Source organism: Hippoglossus stenolepis, chromosome 21 (assembly GCF_022539355.2).
Source record: "Hippoglossus stenolepis isolate QCI-W04-F060 chromosome 21, HSTE1.2, whole genome shotgun sequence".
NCBI lineage: Eukaryota > Metazoa > Chordata > Actinopteri > Pleuronectiformes > Pleuronectidae > Hippoglossus > Hippoglossus stenolepis.
The window spans coordinates 8,888,525-8,908,933 of NC_061503.1; the positions used below are offsets into that span (position 1 = coordinate 8,888,525).

Genomic DNA, 20,409 nt, shown 5'->3' on the forward strand with positions numbered 1-20,409 from the left:
AATCCATTAACAAGTCTTTCACCTGATCCCACAAAGAAAATATAGATAAGTATCTGTAATAAAATGCTTTGTGCTTTTTGCATCTGCATATGAAAAAATAAAAAAAAGGAGACCTGCATTGATACTCTGGTCGTTTTCACCTCTGGTAACTGACGAAACATGGAAATGAATGCAAACAGAAGACCACACAAGAATCTTCAATAGGCTTTGTATAAGCTTTAGGATTTATTTTTAAAACATCAGAATCTTTTTAAACATGAAGTACCAGATATTACATATTCAGATAAAAGTATATTCCAAAATATGAGAAATCCACACCAGCTTTTGAATTGTATAAAAAAAAATTTAATGACCATTTTTTCCCACTGTTAAAATTGTTGCAAGATCGATAATGAATAACATACAACTTATATAAATGGTTAAGACAAGATTCCCTGCAGTCTTCAATAAAAAGAAAAAGAAAATCTAGTGCTCAATTTCCTAATAAAACTACTCTCTAAAAATACTAAACAATCTAAAACATCACAAATACAAAACGTATAAAGAGAAAAATGTAATTTTGACTGAATATATATATACACAAATGCCTTTATTTCTTTGTTGCTCTTCCTCTGCGGGTTTTTGGTTGTGTCTCAGCTTCAGCATCTTCCTTGGGATCCACCATTTCTTCAGTGACCTTTGTCACTCGTCTGGCTCTCTTGATGGGCTGAGCTTCAACAACTTCCTCTGAGAGATCCTTCTCTTCAGTTTTGTCGGCATCGTTCGACGTGTTTTTGCTCTCAGCGTCAACAAGTTTGGACTTCTTTCCACGCACAGCTCTGACGGGTGTTGCTTTTGGAATCTGGAACACCTCATGGTCTGATTTCGACTTCACGGACCTTTTGGACCCTTTGACGTCTTCTGTAACAGCGCTGGTTAAATCTTCTGAGGTATTCACCTGATCGCTGCTCACCGTCAAATCATCTGTTGTGGGCTTAGCTGCAGCCCGTTTCCCCCTCTTAGCCGGCTCTGCAGCTGGAACAGACAAATCCAGGGCTGTGGATTCAGTGCGTGTGTCCTCGGTGAGCGTTGCAGCACCCCGACGTGCTCTTTTGGCTGGAATGACTTCTGAGACTTGATTTTTCACAGTTTTCACACCTCTTGCCCTCGCAGGTTTAACGACTGGAGCGTCTGGCTCAGCAGTTTCCTCCTCAGCCTCCAGTGCCTCTGGTACTTCAGCAGCAACTTCAGTAGCTTCTTTTCCTCTCCTGCCTCGTTTGGGTTTGACAGCAGGCACTTCTTCAACCTCAGTGGACTCCACAGGTGTTTCACTTTCAGCGGCTTGTTTGGCTTTTTGCCCTCGTCTCCTGGGTTTTGCGGTGACAGGAACCTGCTCATTCATCTCCAGTGGTTCAGCAACAGGCAAAGACTCCGCCTCCTCGGGGGCGACAGTTTCAACAGTTTGGATTTCTTCTTCCTTTGGTTTTACACGTTCTTCCTTAGTTTTCCTGGTTCTTGTTGATTTTTTAACTGGCTCTTGGACATCAGAGGTCTCGGGTGAAATAGTCTTGACATCATTCTCTTGCTTTTCTTCCTCCCGTTTGGTGTTTCTTCCCCTCTTTACCCTGACTGGGGGCTGAGACTCCTGCTTGGTCTCCACAGTAACCACTGTGTCTTCTGCAGCCCCAGTTTGTTCAGTGGTGTCAGATTTCATCTTTCGGCCTCTTCTGGGTTTTGCAACAATGGGAATGGGCTGTTGAGGCTCATCACTAACTTCAGCGTTCTCCGGCTCTGGTTGAGGAGGCTCAACAGGTGTGTGTTTTGTTTTTCTCCCTCGAACAGGCTTTACTACAGCTTCCTCTGCAGGGGGAGCAGTATCATTTTCTTCTTGGCGGGTGTTGATCAGAGAACTCTGGTCACTCACAGCTTCAGAGGGAATCTCAGTCACAGGTTGCATTTCCAGTGATTTCTCTGGGGCAGCTTCAGGTTTATCATCAGAGGCGTTTCCTTGAGACCTGGCATTTCTGGTTCTTGTCTTTTCTCGGACAGCAGGTGCTGCAGTGGCTTCGGTTTTCTTCCCTCTTCTTCCTCTGACTGGAGCAGGGACCACAGGATCCTCTGAATGCTCCTTTGCTACATCTTGCTGCTCTGGCAGAGACAGTTCAGTTTCTTGTTTTGGTTTTCTCGCTCGCCTCAGCTTCGGAGCAGCTTGCTCCTGAGGGGCTGCACTCTCATCTGCTTTGTGGTCGACTTCAACTGCAGGGATCTGTTCGCCCTCAGCTTCTGGTGCATTTTCGGTTGCAGTAGCAACTATTTCAGCTTGATCATCAGAAGCCTTTTTGGCGTTTCTTCCTCTTCTAGGCTTGGCGTCAATTTTTGGAGGCTGAGAGGCACTTTCTTCCACTGTGAGATCAGCATCCTTGATTTCAGTGGTTTTTGCGTTTCTGTTTCTTGTCTTCTGTTGAACAGTAGATGGAGCTGTGGTTTCAGTCTTCTTCCCTCTTCTTCCTCTGACTGTAGTCGGGGCGACAGGTTCCTCAGAATGTTCTGCTGCATCTTGTTTATCCTCAGCTGCCTCAGGTTCCACAGTTTTTGCTCTTCTCCCTCGAACAGGTTTCTTCTCTTGAATAGGATCCACAGCAGCGGCCTCCATTTCTGTGTCTTGGCCAGTTGAAATCTCGATCACTCCGGGTTGTTCCTCAGACAGATTCTCAACAACTGCGTCCACTTCGGGTTGTTCCTCGGACAGATTCTCAACAACTGCGTCCACTTCGGGTTGTTCCTCGGACAGATTCTCGACAACTGCGTCCACTTCGGGTTGTTCCTCAGACAGATTCTCGACAACTGGGTCCACTTCAGGTTGTTCCTCAGACAGATTCTCAACAACTTCTTCCACTTCGGGTTGTTCCTCGGACAGATTCTCAACCTTCTACGATTTCAACAACTTCTTCCACTTCAGGTTGTTCCTCGGACAGATTCTCAACAACTGCTTCCACTTCGGGTTGTTCCTCGGACAGATTCTTAACTGTGTTCACTTCTGGTTGTTCCTCAGGTAAACTCTCATCTTCAGCTGCCTGAGAGATGGTTTCTATGACATCTGATGACTCGTTTTCACTTGGCTCCTCTTTCGTGTCGTTGACAACTTCATCTGAGACAGCTTCTAAAATGAGACAAACACAAAATCAAGTTGAGGTTCTAAAAATTATAAAGATAAAAAATGTGACCAGTCGACTTTGATAATTCTCTCAATAAATGCCACATTATCTTTTAAGTCTAAAGACTAGTTTTAGCTCCTGAGTGAAAGTTGTAGATTTAAAATCTTTAAGCAAAGTGACAAACACAAACATGACAAACACTGCAAAATATTTTACATATTGATCAGTTGTGTTATACCTCCTCAATGTGTTAGCACAATGCATATGCATTATATTGAAACTTATATAATATTGATTAATTCCCAGCCCTGTTTACAGGTTTGTTTAATATCTCACGATACACAATTTTGACATAGGACGTCAAATAAGGGGGACAAATTAACTTATTCAAAAAGGAACATTTAATTAAATATACCTTTTGCTGTGTCAACCTGGGGAACCTCATCGATCACATCTGATGGTTTGTCTTCTTGTAGATCCTCATTGGCAAAGTCTAGTTCTATGAAAAACAGAAAATAAAGCCATACAAAAGTTTAAATAAGGATCTCATCAGTGTATCTCAAACATTATTCTTATTAAACTTAACTGACCTTTTTCTAGACACAGCACTGGAGAGCTCTTTGCATTCAGAGTTTTCATGTCAGCCATTTCAGACAGGTCCTCGGATTCTGGCACATGTGCTGGTGTCTCCTGAGGTTCCTCAACACCACAGAGACTCACATCATCAGCCTCGAGAGCTTCAGCTTCCTTTTGTGGGGTCTCGAAGATTTTCTTAACTCCGGTCAAGTACTCTTGCTGTTCAATCTTCTGTTTGGGAGTCTTCATGATTCTCTTCACTCCAGTGAGGCACTCTTGTTGTTCAGGTTTCTGCTTTGGAGTTTTCAAAATCTTCTCCCTCAGGTCCTCAACAGGTTCAGGTTTTTGTTTTGGGGTCCTCGTGATCCTCTTCGATCCAGAGAGACACTCGGGTTGTTCTGGTTGCCGTTTGGGAGTTTTTACAGGGCTTGTCTTCACCTTGGTGCTCTTCTGCTCACTAGATTCATCAGAGGGAATCTCTGATGCAGGGAGCACACTGACAAAGCTGGAATCTTTATCTTCATTCAGGAGGCGTTGAACTGCTTCACTGTTGTAACTTCTGTCTTTCACTGTAGATACCAGATTCAGTGGAGAAACCACCATTTCCCCTGTAAAACACAACACATTTCATTAGTTTATAAATCTAATTAGTCTAATTTGACACCCTGTTAGTGTTCGTAATTATAAAGAATTGCCAATGTCACGCACTGCTTAACCCATGTGAACTTGTAAGACACAAAAACAAATGCAGCAGTCCAACATAAAAATGAACATAATATAATACAAGCAAAAACGATGTCTTCTTATCCCATACTTAACAAAAGTCAGCTCTACTTTGTAGTCGTTTTCCATCAGAAAATAAATTCATCATTCATTTATTTGTATAGAAAAGTTCCTCTTTGTGAAATAGAAAGATTATTTTTCAATCCCCACTCAGAAACAGTAGTATGAAACACTTTACCTGGCCCCTCTGGTGTGTTCAGAACTGATGGTTCGACCACAGATGTGCCCAGAATTCCCCCTGGTGTCTGGTCGACACTTTTATTGATGGCAGATCTCTTCTTCCTTTCATTTACCGGGGTTTTATACATTTCAGTAATTCCTGAAACCACAATGCACAACATAAGCCAATACAGTAAAGAACAAAGTCTATACAATCAAATTCGTTAGACCAGAAAAGGCTAAATACCAGTCAAGTCCTCGTCCATTTTCATGTTCTTTTTTAAGAGGGCAATATTGGTGACCACTCCTGGTGCAGCCCCAGTTGGGTGTAAGACGCTTTGTGTGTGCGCTCTGCCCACAATGATGGTAGCAGGTGAATCTGCGTGTCCGGTGCTGACGTGGCCTTTGATGTTTCTTGCAGGTGTCTAAGAAATTGAGAAAGAAAATTATTAGGGTTTTCAGCAGTAAATTAGTAAACACATTTTAAAATTAAAATACATTACACATTATACTCAAGTGAGGGACCTCCAGTAAGGAATACAATTTATTTCTAAAAGCAACAATTTTGCATTAGAATAACAGCTTCTAAACTAATACTTATTTGTAACAGGAAGAATGGTGACCCTTTCATTTCCACTCCCTTCCTTAATGCCTGTTCATGCACCGAGTAACTGTGGTGAACATGTCCACTCCACCACAAGAATTTTCCAACTGATAGACTATTAACATCCAGAACTTGGCCCAGCAAGTTCAAGAGTAATGCAAACCGTAGATCAATTAAGACTTCGAGGGCATTAAAAACAGGGTTTATCACCAATATTCCGCATGAAAACTTACAAGAGTTTGAGGTGTTTTACTAGGGTTGCAACAGTATGAGATTCTTATGTTACCATAACCACTCACAAAATGTGTCATTGTATACTGAAGTTCAAATATGATTAACTACAATGAGCCAGTGTTTTGTGAACTACCCAGACTGTGGCGACCCACCATAATGTCTTTTGTCCTGCTGCAGTTTCAAAATAAGCCAACGGTTTACACTTTTCATCATAAGATCAAACTTGTGTTTTGTTACCGCCTTGTGGCTGCAGAGGTCGCTGTTGCTTTGACAGATTTATTATGAAAAAAAAAAAATCTACTTTTGTTTATAATAACTCCAACAAGTTAGTTGTTGCAAGACTTGCAACGAAGCAAGGATGTAAATGTGCCATGTTGGTGTTACAGTGTCCGTTTACCTGTGGTTTGGACACAGTCTTCTTTGTGGTCTTTTTGGTGACCATCTTTATAGCTGGAGCAGCCACTTGAGCCTTAGGTTGACCAAATTTCACAATGTCCACCCAGGAATTTTTCACTGAAAGGAGAAAAAAAATTAAGTGTATTTTTGTTCATCGTTTCAATAGTTATAAACAGCACTGATGAAGTACTTTAACTCGTGTTATAATACGTGAATGATAAATGCAGTTTGATCGCTTTATAACTATTTAACACTGTAAAAGTTGCTATTGTTGATGGGAAGACAAAAGGAAATACTTCTAATATAAAAGATCTTACAGATTTCAGGGTATAATGTACCTTTCATAGAGGCCCGTGAGATGCCACTCCTGCGGATCACTTTTACAGAGCTCTTGGCAATAATTGGGGTCTTTCTTGAGGTGCTCTTCATGCTCTTCCTCTTCAGAGGTATTTTGGGGGTTAACGTGACAGAGTCTTCTGCCACTGGAGATGGCGTGATGATGCGGGACACAGAGAAGCGCCCTTGCACTGTGGGAGTTGAGGGAGAACTTCCTCTTACAGAAGATGGGGTCTTGGGGGATTTCTTTGCAGGAGTTGCTGCCTTGGGAGAAGTGGACCTTGACTTTGGCGATTTCTTTCCAGGAGATGCTGCCTTGGGAGAAGAGGACTTTGAGTTCGGTGACTTCTTTCCAGGTGAAGAGGCCTTAGGTTAAAAAAAAGATACATTTTAAACAAGATAATGTGAGTCATAACTGTTTTTATGGTCACATTTTGATACTTGAGTCACGATCTGTTAAAATCTTACCTTCAAGAGTCCAATGGCTGATGCTCTTCTCAGGAGTGACTGTTGGGGTTTATACAGAGACAAGCTTCTCCGTGGAAAGGCTCCCTTGCTTAATGGAGAGTCAGGAGGAAGTCGTTTATCAAACAACTCTGGGCTCAGGGCACCTCCAAAGGAAACACGCTTCCTCTTCATTTGTGATGTGGGCAAGTCAGCCGCAAGTTTCCCACATTTGCGCTTTTTGGTCGTCTCTTTTACTAAAAATGAATAAATGATTACTGATCATGTTGTCATCCACCAAACATCTTAACACACATGAATGAATAATTATTGCAAATTAGTCAAAACACTTAAATTGAATTTGGACAAGAGTGTTCAATACCTTGTTCAGCTTTCCCAGAGTTCCTTGGTGATTTCCTCTGAACGGGCTCTGGTTCAACAGCAGTCACTGCTGGTTTAACTGGTGTGGTCTCCCTGCTGCTTCTTCTCACCGTTGACTTTGGAGTTTCAACACAAACTTGGCCAACAACCTCAGATGCACTGAACCTCTGGGGGGTTACACGGGTTCTCCTCTGAGGTGAAGTTGTTTCAGACTTGATCACATGATCAACTTCTTCAGCTGCAGGTCCGGGATTCTCAGAAGATGTTGGGGGTGACTTCTTCTGCTTCTTCACAGACTTTGGGGTCTCAGTATTACAACTCTCATCTTGCCCCTTGATTTCGTCAGCTTCAGGAATTACTTTAGCCTCATTCTTCATCTTAGGAGTGCCTTGGTCTTCTTTGAAAATGACAGGTTTTACATCGCTTTTCCTGACAGACGCAGGTTTTGGGGTGCAAAACTTTGAGGCAGGAGTTTGAAGCAAACTGGCAGAAGATTTACGAGGGGTCTTGACATCCAGAGACTTTTTTATCATTTGATACAGATCATTGAATGGGGAGTTGGTCTTGTTTTGCAGCAGGGTGGCATCCTCCTTGGACTCCACCTCCACTGTGTTCTCCAGGGTTCGTTGGATGTTGTCATGATTAGTTCCATCTTGCGAACAAACAAACAAAAAAAATTTGTATCAATGGCCAGTACACCCAACAGTCCAAATATATTTGGAACTAAAATCTGAGGTCCTAGGCTAAAGAAAAACTGGCATCAAATCCCTGTCCTTGGGACACACTGTACATAAAATAACTCACAAAATGCTATTCACCTGTAAATGCACTAATCATGCAACATTTTCCGTTTCACTGACACACATTTCCTGTGTTAAACTAATCAATATATGCAATGTTCAAATGTAGCACTCTTATTGTGCTAATTCAGATTAACCACCATCAGACAATCTCACCTGTGAACACTTCAGAGAGCTTCCTTTCTCCTGTTTCAACAGTGAAAGTGTCCACCACTTGCTGATCCTGAAGAACCTAGGCAAAAGATACTTTCCTTAACACATTTATAAAATCAATGCAGAGTGAAGGCACAATTTGAGGAGCTAGGATGGCTGAAATTTGAAGTGATAACCAGTTGGTTAAAGTAAATTACTTTGAGGGTTTCACTTTTGCCTCCTGCGGAAGATCTCTTCTTTGGTGTTGGTGCTGGAGGATACTCAAACCTGAAACAACAAAGTGCAATAAAATGTACCTATGATCTTTCTTACATTGGTCATGACAATTATTAAAGCCTGAGTAAAGAGCGTTTGTATTTTACACTTTTATTCTGTCCAGGAAATGTTCTTTAAGATAAAAAAAAATGGTATTCTTAGAGTAAATACCCATGACCACGAAGGTAAGTGGAGAAAATAAACAATCAATGTGTGTTAGACCTTCAGACATAACTATAAAACTGGTACTTGTTGCACAGTTCTAAAAAGGGACAGTTGCCTCATGACTGCTTTAGAGACAATACAAACAGTATTTTCAGCTGTTTAACACAAGTCCAACCATGCATGTATGTAAGGGTCATATTATTACTTAATAGCAAATGCTATAATACACAATTCAATTAATGAGTTAATTCTCAATAGTGAAAACAATGGAAAAATGACTCTTCCTACAAACAGGACAGCAAACTCCGTAAACGTTTTGCAAGACTCACCTGAAAGAACGGTCAATAACTGTTATCACATCTCCATGCTTCAAACGCTCAGACTGCTCCAGAGCCTCCCCGTTGATTCGGGTCGGATTCACTGAGCTCAAATTTGTCAAAACAACCTGGAAGACAGAAAAATAAAAGTCACTTCAAAACACTGTAAAGTAGATAAAGGCAAAAATACTACTACTACTTGTCAGACTTAATTTCAGTTGTCAATTCAAATTATTTAAGTAACCAGATTATTTTTAATCAGAATCCTTTTTATTGCCAAGTATATTTTCACATACAGGAAATTGATACTTAATATCTACAAATTGAACAATGAAATGACGTGCAACTATTCAATCACAATTTAGGTTAAAACACATATGTTCATACTGTCACGTTCGCTACAAGCAATGTTACCTCTTTATTTTCATTCAGGTCAATTCTGCAGTGCTCCTTGGAGACTTGAGGAAGCTGAATACGAATGTCACAGTCAGGTTTCCTGTAAGATCACAAGCAAGTGTGTCAACAAGAGACACATTCAGCAACATGTAATCTAAACCTCACCGTGCTACGTGTCACTGAACCACTATCAGTTAGATGGGGGAAAGAAACTAGGTGTGTTGGCCCTGAACTGTAAAACTGTTGCTTGCTGTATAGTTCCAGAGGACAGCTGTCTTGTGGCTCCTATACAAAGAGCATTTGCAGCTGTTGAACATGTGAGGCCCAACAACACGTGTATATGAGGGTAATTGTACTTAATGTTCTTAAAGTCATTTTGATGGTAAGTGAATGAAATGTTGCAACATGTGTACAAGTAACGTGGAGAAGTGAACTGGAGGTTTGAATTTGCAAAATGGAGTCTGCAGATCTTTATGTAAGAACAGGAGAGAACATGCATGTAGGATTGTGACGTGGGAGGCTGATGGCCCGCCTCAAAACCGCAGAGGACTTTTACAACACTTTGTCCCTTCATCACACTACACGTAGTAAATTGTTGACTCCAACATTGTGTGCTTGTAATATCTGTTACACTGAAGAGGGACATCTGAAGGTGAAACACAAACTGGTGACAGAAAGGCTGAAAACACACGTTGATCTCGGGCAAACACATGAAAGTGATCTCACCTTCCGAACATGCATGTGGCAGTGAGAGGAAACTCGGTGCCATCGCCTCCACTCCTCTTGATCACGACTATTTTCCCGTGTAGAGGCATTTTCGTTTTACTTTACCTAGAAGAACACACAGCACACACGTGTCAAAACAGCTAGCTAAAGAGCAGCAGCCCAGCGGTGGGGTTATTTAAAACATGGCATTTAACCATCAACGTTAACCTTCATGAAACACGCTGCAAACTGAGGAATACGTGTGCGACGGTATTTAACAGACCGCTTATTGACTAGTTAGTTGCATCTTTAACGTGCGTGTGATTCGAAGTTATTTAGCGTGAGTTTAAACACACGTGTCTCCCCCGTGGTCACGTTGTAAAACATTAGCTCATCACGCACAGATGCCAAATGTGTCAAATGTCGTTAAGTAGCATTAGCAACGACAGTGTGAAATAAAAACCAGTTGAAACATAAAGTGCTAAATCCTGTATCGACTCAATTTGAAGACTTCGCTGATTAAACACGCATAGCGGACCTTACCTGTAGTTCCGTTCAAAGACACGTTAACTTCGGACCGTCCATAAACATCGAGCGGGATGCGTCGAAGAGGAATTTCACTGTAATATCATGTCAGACTAAAACTACCGTGGATATTCTACCGTACGCTAAAAGGAACATGGACGAACGGCTAACTTCAGCTACCTTAACCGGCCGAGCCTCGTTGCCCCTTCCTGAGATGCGCTGTGGTATCACTCCGCCGACCTACACACGCAGTACAAACTCACAAAATACTCGGATTACCAAATATTTTTGAAATGAAATATTCGTGTTATTGTGTTCTGCTGTGTTTTTAAATATGTATGTATGTGTCTGAATGAAACATTACGCGTATTTGTACAGAAGGGACTATTTTGTTTTTGAATGCGGCGGAACGATATCGCTTCGGCGGAGGGAAAGCCATTTGAATTTGTTTGAAATTCCGCGCGAAGGGTTGTGATTGGTCGAAACGTCATCATCTCTGAAGAAGACGGATCATAGGGCTGACCAATCACCGGGCTTCTTCATGAAAACGAGTCCAATGATCTGAACCACAAGTACATTGTAAATAATAATAGTCATAATAATGATAGTGCTCCTACTACTACTACTACTACTAATAATAAATAATAATAATACAAATATTATTATAATAATACTCGTAATAATACTCTAATAATCGTAATAATCGTAATAATTATTATATTTGGTTTGTCTGTATGATTTATTCAATATATTTTTTAAATACCTGTACTAGTGCTACATCATCATAACAGACCCCTCAAATAGATAAGATTAGATAATCTTGTACCTTTACCTTTGATGATTCTCTGTAGAGGAAATGTACAATTGACACAGCAGCACAAGGGAAAGTAGCAGCCAGCAGTGCAAGGGGCCAAGTGTAAGTACGTAGAAATACTATGTGCAAGAAATAGAAATAATGGATACAAGTCTGTTTTTCTAATGTGCAATATAAAGATGAGTATACAGGTTGTGTATTTGTGCAATTTGTCCAAATTCATTGTAATTCACAATATGAGCAGCAGTCATTCTTGCACTATGGATTATAATGTTTGACCATTCTGTGGTTGTGCAGTGTAATTGCTGATGGCACAAAGGAGCCCTCGAATAGATGTTATTTTCAGTTTAATGCCTTGAATCAAGCACGGTTTGATCTGTTTGAGACTAATGCACAACTTCAAGTTACAATCAGTCTTTGATAAAGTGGTTTTCCCAAGACACCAACATGAGCATTACATAGTCAGAAAATGATCATTGTACTGTGCACTTTAGTGGAGGTGAGTCAATCTTTAAATTTATCCTCAGCCTGGTTCAATCGGTAGAGAGACAGAGAGCTACAGAGCTTCTGTTTATGTCATTTCCTCCATTCTGTTCCTTATATCACCTCCACCATGGAGGTTGTGTTTTCACCCCTGACTGTTTGTTTGTTGGCAGTATCACCCTAAAAACTACAAAATGTCAACCAAACCTGATGGGGGATGAGTCCTGGGAAGAAAGAAACCATTCAATTTTGCCATGGATAGGAAGTAGGTGGTGGATATAGGATTACATTTTTTCACTTTCTTCTGCATTTCAAGATAATGGCAATCTCTAAAACATAAGATAAAAAAATATTGAATACTCATTCTCTAAGGTCTATGATGCAGCTAAATTATCCACATTGCTTTTATTAGCTGGTCATAAACTTGGTCAAACCAAACCAGTAAGGTCGTAGCTGCGAAACCTCTGAGACTATTCAATTGTGTGAGGTTGTTTTACAGTGTAGGAGTTCAACGTTTAGGAGAAAGAATGTTTGATTTCTTATTTAAAATTCACATTGAACTGGGATTCATTTTTATTTCTGATTCATCCATCATCTGTGGAGCTTCCAGTGTTTGTTATCAGTCTATTCAACGCCATGCTATAGGTACGCATCATAAAAGTGGTAACAAGGCTTCCAGGAAATGTCAGGAAAGTTAGCAGGAAAGTGTTTGATCCGAATATCCCCAAACATCTCCAGAATATATGAAAATGGGGTAACAAACGCCCCCTGGAGGACACCCCTGGTGCAGAGAATGACAAGTAAGGACACATGGACAACACAAACACATTTCATAATTATTAAATGTTCATTTTATTTATTTTTTTTATCTTTTTTTTGTTGGTTTTTTTTTTTCAAAGTCGCTTGATAATCTTGACAAAATTGCAACATATTCCATACTTCTCAAACTGACGGTGTGTCTGTTGCTATTCCAGATTAGCTGTGGAGGGAAAACGTTGTGCGCCGTTCTGGACATGTTAAGTCCTAAATGATGAAAGCAGCTTTGACCGTACAAATTAAAGTAACACATGAGGAGAGACTCCACACTGGCATCCTATGTCGTAACGTTGCGTGGTCAGAGTCTCTCTGCGCAAGTCCTGCTCTGCCAGGCCTAACGAAAGTGAGTGATTGAAGTAAAATCCAGGGGCTCAGTAGCAGAAGTGTGTGTGTGTGTGTGTGTGTGTGTGTGTGTGTGCGTCTGTGATTGAAGGGTCACGGGGTGCAGTACAGAACATATACAAAGAACAGGCCAAGCACAAAAAATGATTCCTTCCTGAGACATTGGCGTGTGTACAGTAATGATGGTCTCGATGACGTGTGTTGACGGTGAAGGCGTTTTGGCGTAAAAAGTGAGTCACAGGGTGCGAGGTTGCTCTGGATCCGGCAAAAAAGTCACATATTGGTTTCTACCACAGGGAGATTTGTGAGGACTTGGTTGACAAACATCACATTTGGGACCTTCACTTGCCTGACCACTGACAGCGTAGAGGGACCACTACTATCTAGTCTTTTCCCAACCACTACAGATTATCGATCCATTCAGAGACTACGGAGAATCACTTGTGTTTAATACAGTGTGTATGTACACCATTCTTCACATTTAACTCTCGTTTGAAGCTGGGCTGCTGTAGCTCACGTGAATCTGGCTGGCTGCATGTGGCCACCATTTTCATGAAACACCATCTCTTTCTGCTACATGGCCGAAAAGAAAAACAAAAAAAAGCTTTGCCCCGAGTGGAGTGCTACTCTGTTATCTACTGTACGTAAAAACATGATTTAAAAGTGAGGGGGAAGGGGGCAAAGGTTGAAATTGTTTGTGAAAGCCACATTCTGAACAGCCAGTGATTGGTTAAGGGTCTGTCCAGTATTTAGTAGGACACAAAACACGAAAGAACTTCCTTCAGTAAAATGTGCTCAAAATGTCTTTTCTTGAATCACAAACCTATAAACAAAAAAAAAACACATAAAGGTATTCTTAAAAAAAAAAAAAAAAATCAGGTGAAGCCTAAAACTCTTCATAGTTTTAAAGAAATGAATACAGCTTATATACACAAACTCAAAGGCTACTTAAAATACACCTTAATAATGAATCTTCATTAATTTGATTTCTTGAAAGGACCTGTGACCATATCATACAACCGAGTTCATACAATCATTTTTATCCATTCTCTTGGAAGCGAAAAAAAAGAAAAAGAAAAAAGGAAAACAAATCCAACCTGGAATAGTAGGTGATATTCATTGAGACTTGTTTTCTGTGCACGTTTGTGTATGTTTGTGTGTGTGTGTGTGTTTGTACTGTATGTGTAGAATGGAGAGACATTTCATCATCTTTTTGCTTTTTGTTAATTAGAATTGTTGTACAAATGTGATAAAACGGAAACATCTCTCTCAATACTCATGAAGGGTATGAAAAGATTCAAACAGTGAAGCAGTACAACAGTTTCTAATCTCAGAAGACATGTCCTCATTTCAATCTGCCATTCATTCTCTTCTGGACATGTCAAACACAATAGTTCCTTATCTTTTCTATATATATTTATATATCTTTTGTATGAAATCTGTTTTTTTTGAAGTTGGAAAAAGAGAAAAAAAAAGGACCCAAAGTCTTTGAGGAGGGGGGGGGGGTCTTTTGACAAGTCCCGAGCTCGCAGTCTGCCTCAGGATACAACAACAAAAAAAGTGTCTGGTGTTCGTCAAATCAGTCTGTATGCATTGTCCTTGTCCATATATTTGTCCCATGATGTCCCACCCAGTCTCAGTTCCATTCAACACTGGTCTCCACTGCATCCAGATTCCATGTCATCAGTCTTTTGGAAAGAGGTGGAGAGGGGAGGAGCAGCGATGGAGAGGAGAGTGGAGGGAGATGGAGGAGTCATCAGCAGTGTTTACGGTGTGGTCTCTCAAGAGGCATCCTGACGCCCCGGCCTGCCCTGGCCCGGCCTTACCTCCCCTCGAGTCAAGACGGTGCTCCAGAGTGAGGGAAAGCAGGTCAGGAGGTGAAGGGGTTTTGTGTCCTAGGAGAGGAGGAGGATGGCTCTGCCAGTCTCCTGTGCTCAGCAGTCAGAGTCCAGGCCCCCCTCCCTCGCTCCTCCTCTTCAGAACACCGAGGGAGGAGACAGAGCATTGTGAGGACATTTTTTATTTTTTTTAAAAGGTGGGCCGTTACTATGGCGATTGTGTGGCTGGACTGCTTTGGGCAGAGCTGGGGGACAGACTGGGGCTGCAGCTTCCAGGGGGGGCGCCGCTTGGCCGGCCGCCCGCAGCACCGCTTTCCAGACCTTCTGAGTTCTCCAGCATCTCCTGGATGAGAGGGGGCATGGAGCCGGGGATCTCCATCTTCAGGGTGATGACACGCTCAGCGCCTGTAGAAGGGACAAGAAAATATAAGCTTTCAAAGTTCAGACAAAACACATTTTAAATACCAATTCATTCTTGGTAGAGAAGACACAATTCACAGATAAACCACGAATAACAAGTATGGACCACAGACCTTTAGCACTGATGCTTCTCAGATCAGTGATCTTCATCAGCATCTTGGGGAACATGTGCGGTTTGTGGGGCCTCCTCTTCCTTACATAAATTTTGAGCGCCTCCAGCAGGGGCTCCTGCAGGACGTCCACCTTCTCTGCCTCTTCCAAGTCCTGACGATCTGTAGACGAACACACCAAGTACAGAAAATGTTTGTCAGTGTCCTACCTACTGTCATGATCAGAAAGAACCACTAGGTGGTGCTCAATGAAAGAGTACAACACAGCATGGCCACTTCATTTCATTTATAGATAGAGGGGACATCCTGTCCTTCAACTAGGTGTTAAGAGTATTCACGTGCACCATTTTGGGTGTAGGTTTTTAAGGGTTTTTTGTTGTACCTCCACACAGCAAACAGATGGCACTGAGCAGCCCCGTCTCCGCATCGTCCATCTCCAGAGGAAGGAGCTGGTTGGCGAAGGCGAAAACCAGGTCGGTGAGGGGACCAAAGCCGGCGTTGTGCATCTGGGTTCGGTTGAGCGTGAGTCCATCTGAGAAAGTCATGGTGTCTTGCTCTGGTGTGTAGCGTGTACAGATCCGCAGTATCTGTGGGCAGCAGAGACAGAACGGATTGTTCAGACACTTGCATGAAATCTTTAACCACTCCGCTATTTATTTGTACAAATCTAGGTAGTGTTTGGTGACATTTTGTGTGTGTGTGTGTGTGTGGGGGGGGGATCTGGGCTGCTCTTACCAGGATGTCCAGACAGGCGGCTTTGAGCAGAGTGATCTGGTCAGCGATGGTAAGCGTCGTGAAGCCAGGCAGCTGCTTAGCAAACTCCACTGTCTTTATGATGCACTTGGTGGAGAGTTCGCTGAACTTGTCCCACAGGTCTACGTCCAAGGACACGCGTCGTTCTGAGCTGTTACTCTGTAGGAAGGGCAGGAAGTTCTATATATTAACAGGTGACCGCAAATCTACAGGTAACTGTAACTGTGTGCGTGTCACACCACTAACCGTAGTGTATTTGCCCAGCTGGCAGAGAGAGGGGAACGTTTCCTTGTGTGCCTTGCGAACCCTGTCGATCATCTGCTCCGTGTCGGGACTCAGCACGTAGCTCTCCGTGCACTCCTGCTTCTTCTCATCCTTTTTCTTTTTGTTCCGGTCGTTCCTCACAGCTAAAGGGAGACAAGGAGGGGCACAAAAGAATTGGTATGGTTGCATAAAACATCTAAGCTTTATTCATCTACATTTAAATAGTGATTATTACAGTATCTCTTTTAAAAGCAAGCAATGAAACAGCAATGCTAATGAGATTGCTTGAAAGGGCGTAGCAACCACAACCTGGTTACTATGTGTCAGACATTAGCACCACCTGACACCACCTCAAGGAAAACTGAGATCATGATCAAAGTCATCAGCGGGGAAGGATGTTCCCTCTGTGTCAAAGAGCAGCAGCAACCGCAGCTCTGTCTCTTATCTACGGCTATAAGATAAATGTTGTCAGACAGCTATGGTAATGGGAGTGAGGAAAAAAAAACTTGAAATAATCCAGTGTTGTTTCCCTCTGGGCATCTGGCTGAGAATAGTCTGCTCACCCCAAATGACAAAAAACACTAGGCAGGGTGTTTAGCATTGGAATCCCATTACAGGCTCCATCCATTTCTCCCGGCCTATCCACGCTGGGGTGCAGTTTAGCTATGACTTGGTTGTGTATGTGTGTGTTGAGGGTGGGGGGTGGGGGTCTGGTGAGATGGGGTGCTACTTGATAAATAGTGGTGGGGGATGGAGCTATCCATAAGGCTGACAAATTGCCACAGCTTTCATTAGGGGTTCCCGGCTAATCTAATAACATAATATGACAAATATCCTGCCTCTAATGGTTTTAAAGGGCTCGGCTGCTCAGCTCCAAAAAAAAAAAACCTTCCAGCTTTTTCTCTCTCTCTCTCTCTCTCTCTGTGTCACAAATTTCTCCCTCTCTCTTGGTTATACAACACGCTCTCGCTTTCCTCGTTGTACTCTCATTTTGTTCCATTCTCGCCGACGCACGCTATGTCTCCATTTTAAAATTGTATTGCCTTAGCTTAAAATCCCCACCCCAGCCCTCCCTAAAATCCTCTATCATTTCTCTCATCTCTACCTCCCCTCAGGGTACCTGAATTTCCCCCTAGCTGCTGACCTGAGATCAGATTTTCCTCGTCTTAATCCTAACCTTTACCATTAAGGGCCAGAGAGCTCAGGCTGATGGGAGATCAGTGTCTGTGACAGGGGGGCCTGGCCCGGGGCCAGGCAGGGATGCACTAGTTGGAGCTGCTGCTCATTCATCAGCCCACAGACAGGCCTCCCTGCATGGGAGAACATGAGGAGAAGGAGGAAGGCGGGGGCTGGAAGTCTGATGCTGCACTATGTTACTGCTAAGCACTGTTCGCCAAAACAAGACACGAAGAAGACCCTGCTGTGCACATAGAGCATGGTAATGCTTTATTTTCCAGCATTTTATTGCTACTCATGTGGTAGGCTAGCGTAACCATAGTCACTCAAACACATGTGGACCTGCAGTGGAAAACAAAGCAGTTAAGTGTGACAACTGATATTTTACACTACGTTAGGATGTAAATCATTTCAGTGAAAACAAGCAGATCAGTACAAAGCCGTAATGAGCTAATTATGACTTAGTTAGCGAAGGAACACCCTCGCAAACAACCGTCAGCTTTTGAGGCCAGTTACATAAAATGGTAGTAGAGCTGCTGAACATATCTGGGCCGGCTCTGCTTGTGGCACTGATTGGGAATCTGCGTCCTGTCTGCCACGAGGGGAGGGGCGGGTGGGCCGCAAAACAATCGATGTCCAATTAATTCACAAATAAAAGTGGGGCATCCCTAGTGCCCAGACATTACCCGCACTGACAAATTGGCAGCACAATCATAAGCCGCACAACACAATTTAATGAAGTCATTAAAGAACTATTAGGCACGACTGGCGATCTGTCATGGCGAATTGCCACATGCAATAACTTGGAGGAGGGGGGGGACTGTGGCAGGGGAGCTCAAATGAAAGAAATACTGCCTCGCTTTTTTATTATGTACGTGAGTGTGTGTGTGTGTGTGCGCATTTTTATGTTTGTGTGGGTGTTACTTCAAGCAATGCATCTTTCAAAATGCATTATGAGAATATGAATGCTAATGGGGGGACTTGCATCCTGAATTGTTTGTGGTTACATGTTCATTGCATAAAAATGATTTACAAGAGCCAGTGTGTAACGTGTACAGAATACTGTAACAGTGTAGATGTGTACACACACACACACACACACATGTGTACACACACACACATGTGTACACACACACACACACACACACACACACACACACACACACACACACACACACACACACACACACACACACACACACACCTCAATCATTTGTTCTCATTCTGGATTTTAGCTGCAACGTGCAGTTAATAGACAATTTCTGTTAGTGCCTCAGTGTGTATGTATTTCTGTGTGTGTGTCTGTGTGTCTGTGTCTGTGTACAAGACAGAGAGGTGGGCAGAAAGGGATAATTCGTGTGAGGAAAATTAAAGCACTGGCAGCTCGTCCATCACACAGATTAAATTCAATGGAAAGATAAAAATGTCAATGTTCCCCCCGCTCCTGCTGCTCGCAGCGCAGAGCCACCGTCGACAGTGATGAAACTTTCTCCCTCCCTCCCTCTGTCCTCCAGCCTCTCTCATCCCTCCCTCCCTCCCTCCGCTCTCTCTCAATTCCTGAGTTTCATTCTCGGGACTCTTCTCTCTGCCTTCATCTCACTCCAGTATCCTGCCTTCCCGGCTGATGTTATCCTCCCCCTTCCTCACTTCTACATCATTCTTTGCTTCATCTTATTTTACTTGTATTACTTTTTACTATCACTGGAGGATTGTGCAACTGAACCATGTGATCACCCCTCAGGCACAAAAAAAAAACTTTAAATAGGGAAATGTCAGCAGTGGGAATTAACTAACTATAGTATGAATATGCTTTAAATTAAATTAGGCGTTGTATATGCAGAGTCTACTTAAGGTGGGTTAGTGATCCTTTAAACACAGCAAAGGTTAGGTTAGGATGTGCATGGCTTGCAACCACTTATATATCTATGAACACTTAGCATAAAATTTTTTTCCTTCTACATATTTAAATTTAAATACATTACAGACTATCCAATGAGGAAAATGCAAATCAAAAGAAATGTCCAACTGTTTTATGTAACAGAAGCGTTTGTTCCCAACCTGTTACTCATCTCATGACCACATCCATGCTGCAAAGTACGTCACTGGCCTGAGGGCAAAGTGAGCATGAGTGTTACTTTGGAATATTATTGTAATTTTTGATATCTACATATGAAATTAAAGTTTTTTTTTTTTTTGCCCTGCTGCATCAAAGCAAGATTGTTCTTGGTTCGCATCCTGGTTCTTTCTGTTTGGAGTTTTCTACAATACGCTGGCGACCTGTCCACGGTGTACACCGCCTCCTGCCCAATATCCGCTGGGATTGGCTCCAGCTCCCCTTCTACTTATAGATAATGTTTTTTTTTAACTTATATGATTTATTTATGGAGATGATTGATCTAACCACACACTGTCAGGTTAATAACAATGTGCCACCAGCCTACACTACAGGCGTTTCCTTGTAACCCTCCACTTACTCCAAACACCCCCTTTCCCTTTCTCCTATGCGCCATCTTGCTTGGCATTGCCACCTGGCAGCAGGCCTGGCACTGTTGTCTGGAGCTGTCGGCCGGCAGACGCAAGGTCACCCAGACGTCCCCCAAGAGCTAGCAGGGGGGTCCACCTTCTGTGTGTGTGTCTGACAAGAGACTGTATGGTGTTTCAGTGGAGCTGTCTCAATGTATTTAGGTTAAAGCTGTTTTTTCTAAATACTGGTTTGTGTCAGTCACCTTGTATGCACATAATTTGAGTGTGTGCACGAAATAATGCATGCGCATGTATTTTTATGTGTGTGTATTGTCTGTGTGTGTGTGAGGGGGACAGAGAGACTCCCTGCTGGCCCCAGATGGTCAGTCTCTCCTTCCTCACCAGCTAAGACCAGTTTCACTTGTCAAAGTCACTGCTGCAGACACAAGATGAAAAATCTGTGCACAATATGTGACCACAATTGGAGAAGGAAATAGCTATTAAATAAAAAGCAGCTGAGTAAAGGGTCAATATCCATCCAGTAACTAAATTTCGAGCCTAGAATCC

The 20,409-nt window shown here is 42.4% G+C and overlaps 2 protein-coding genes across 12 annotated transcripts in view; both read right to left on the reverse strand.

Moving 5' to 3' along the window:
* Positions 1–192: 192 nt before the first annotated feature.
* On the reverse strand, positions 193–10,575 carry mki67 (marker of proliferation Ki-67). 2 transcript variants are annotated; one of them, XM_047338266.1, is made up of 16 exons: positions 10,382–10,575; positions 9,860–9,964; positions 9,152–9,233; positions 8,750–8,865; positions 8,198–8,267; positions 8,004–8,079; positions 7,049–7,699; positions 6,691–6,923; positions 6,225–6,588; positions 5,888–6,003; positions 4,900–5,077; positions 4,672–4,812; positions 3,725–4,318; positions 3,550–3,633; positions 2,964–3,139; positions 193–2,905 (listed from the first exon to the last, which is right to left on the reverse strand). In XM_047338266.1, exons 2-16 carry the CDS (start codon positions 9,946–9,948, stop codon positions 590–592), a joined length of 5,286 nt encoding a protein of 1,761 aa, XP_047194222.1. In that variant the 5' UTR covers positions 9,949–9,964; positions 10,382–10,575; the 3' UTR covers positions 193–589. The 2 variants fall into 2 exon arrangements, with proteins under 2 accessions (XP_047194222.1, XP_047194223.1); XM_047338267.1 differs by lacking the exons at positions 8,750–8,865; positions 9,152–9,233; positions 9,860–9,964 and having other exon boundaries at positions 10,382–10,574.
* Positions 10,576–12,493: 1,918 nt separating this feature from the next.
* raraa (retinoic acid receptor, alpha a) overlaps positions 12,494–20,409 on the reverse strand; it is a 145,707-nt gene continuing 137,791 nt past the window's right edge. For all 10 annotated transcript variants that reach the window (XM_035145577.2, XM_035145575.2, XM_047338269.1 and 7 more), the window contains 5 exons: positions 16,186–16,346; positions 15,922–16,098; positions 15,569–15,773; positions 15,190–15,348; positions 12,494–15,061 (listed from right to left, as the gene is read on the reverse strand). In XM_035145577.2, coding sequence (XP_035001468.1) covers positions 14,865–15,061; positions 15,190–15,348; positions 15,569–15,773; positions 15,922–16,098; positions 16,186–16,346 — 899 coding nt within the window. In that variant the 3' untranslated portion in view covers positions 12,494–14,864. The remainder of the gene's footprint in view (positions 15,062–15,189; positions 15,349–15,568; positions 15,774–15,921; positions 16,099–16,185; positions 16,347–20,409) is intronic.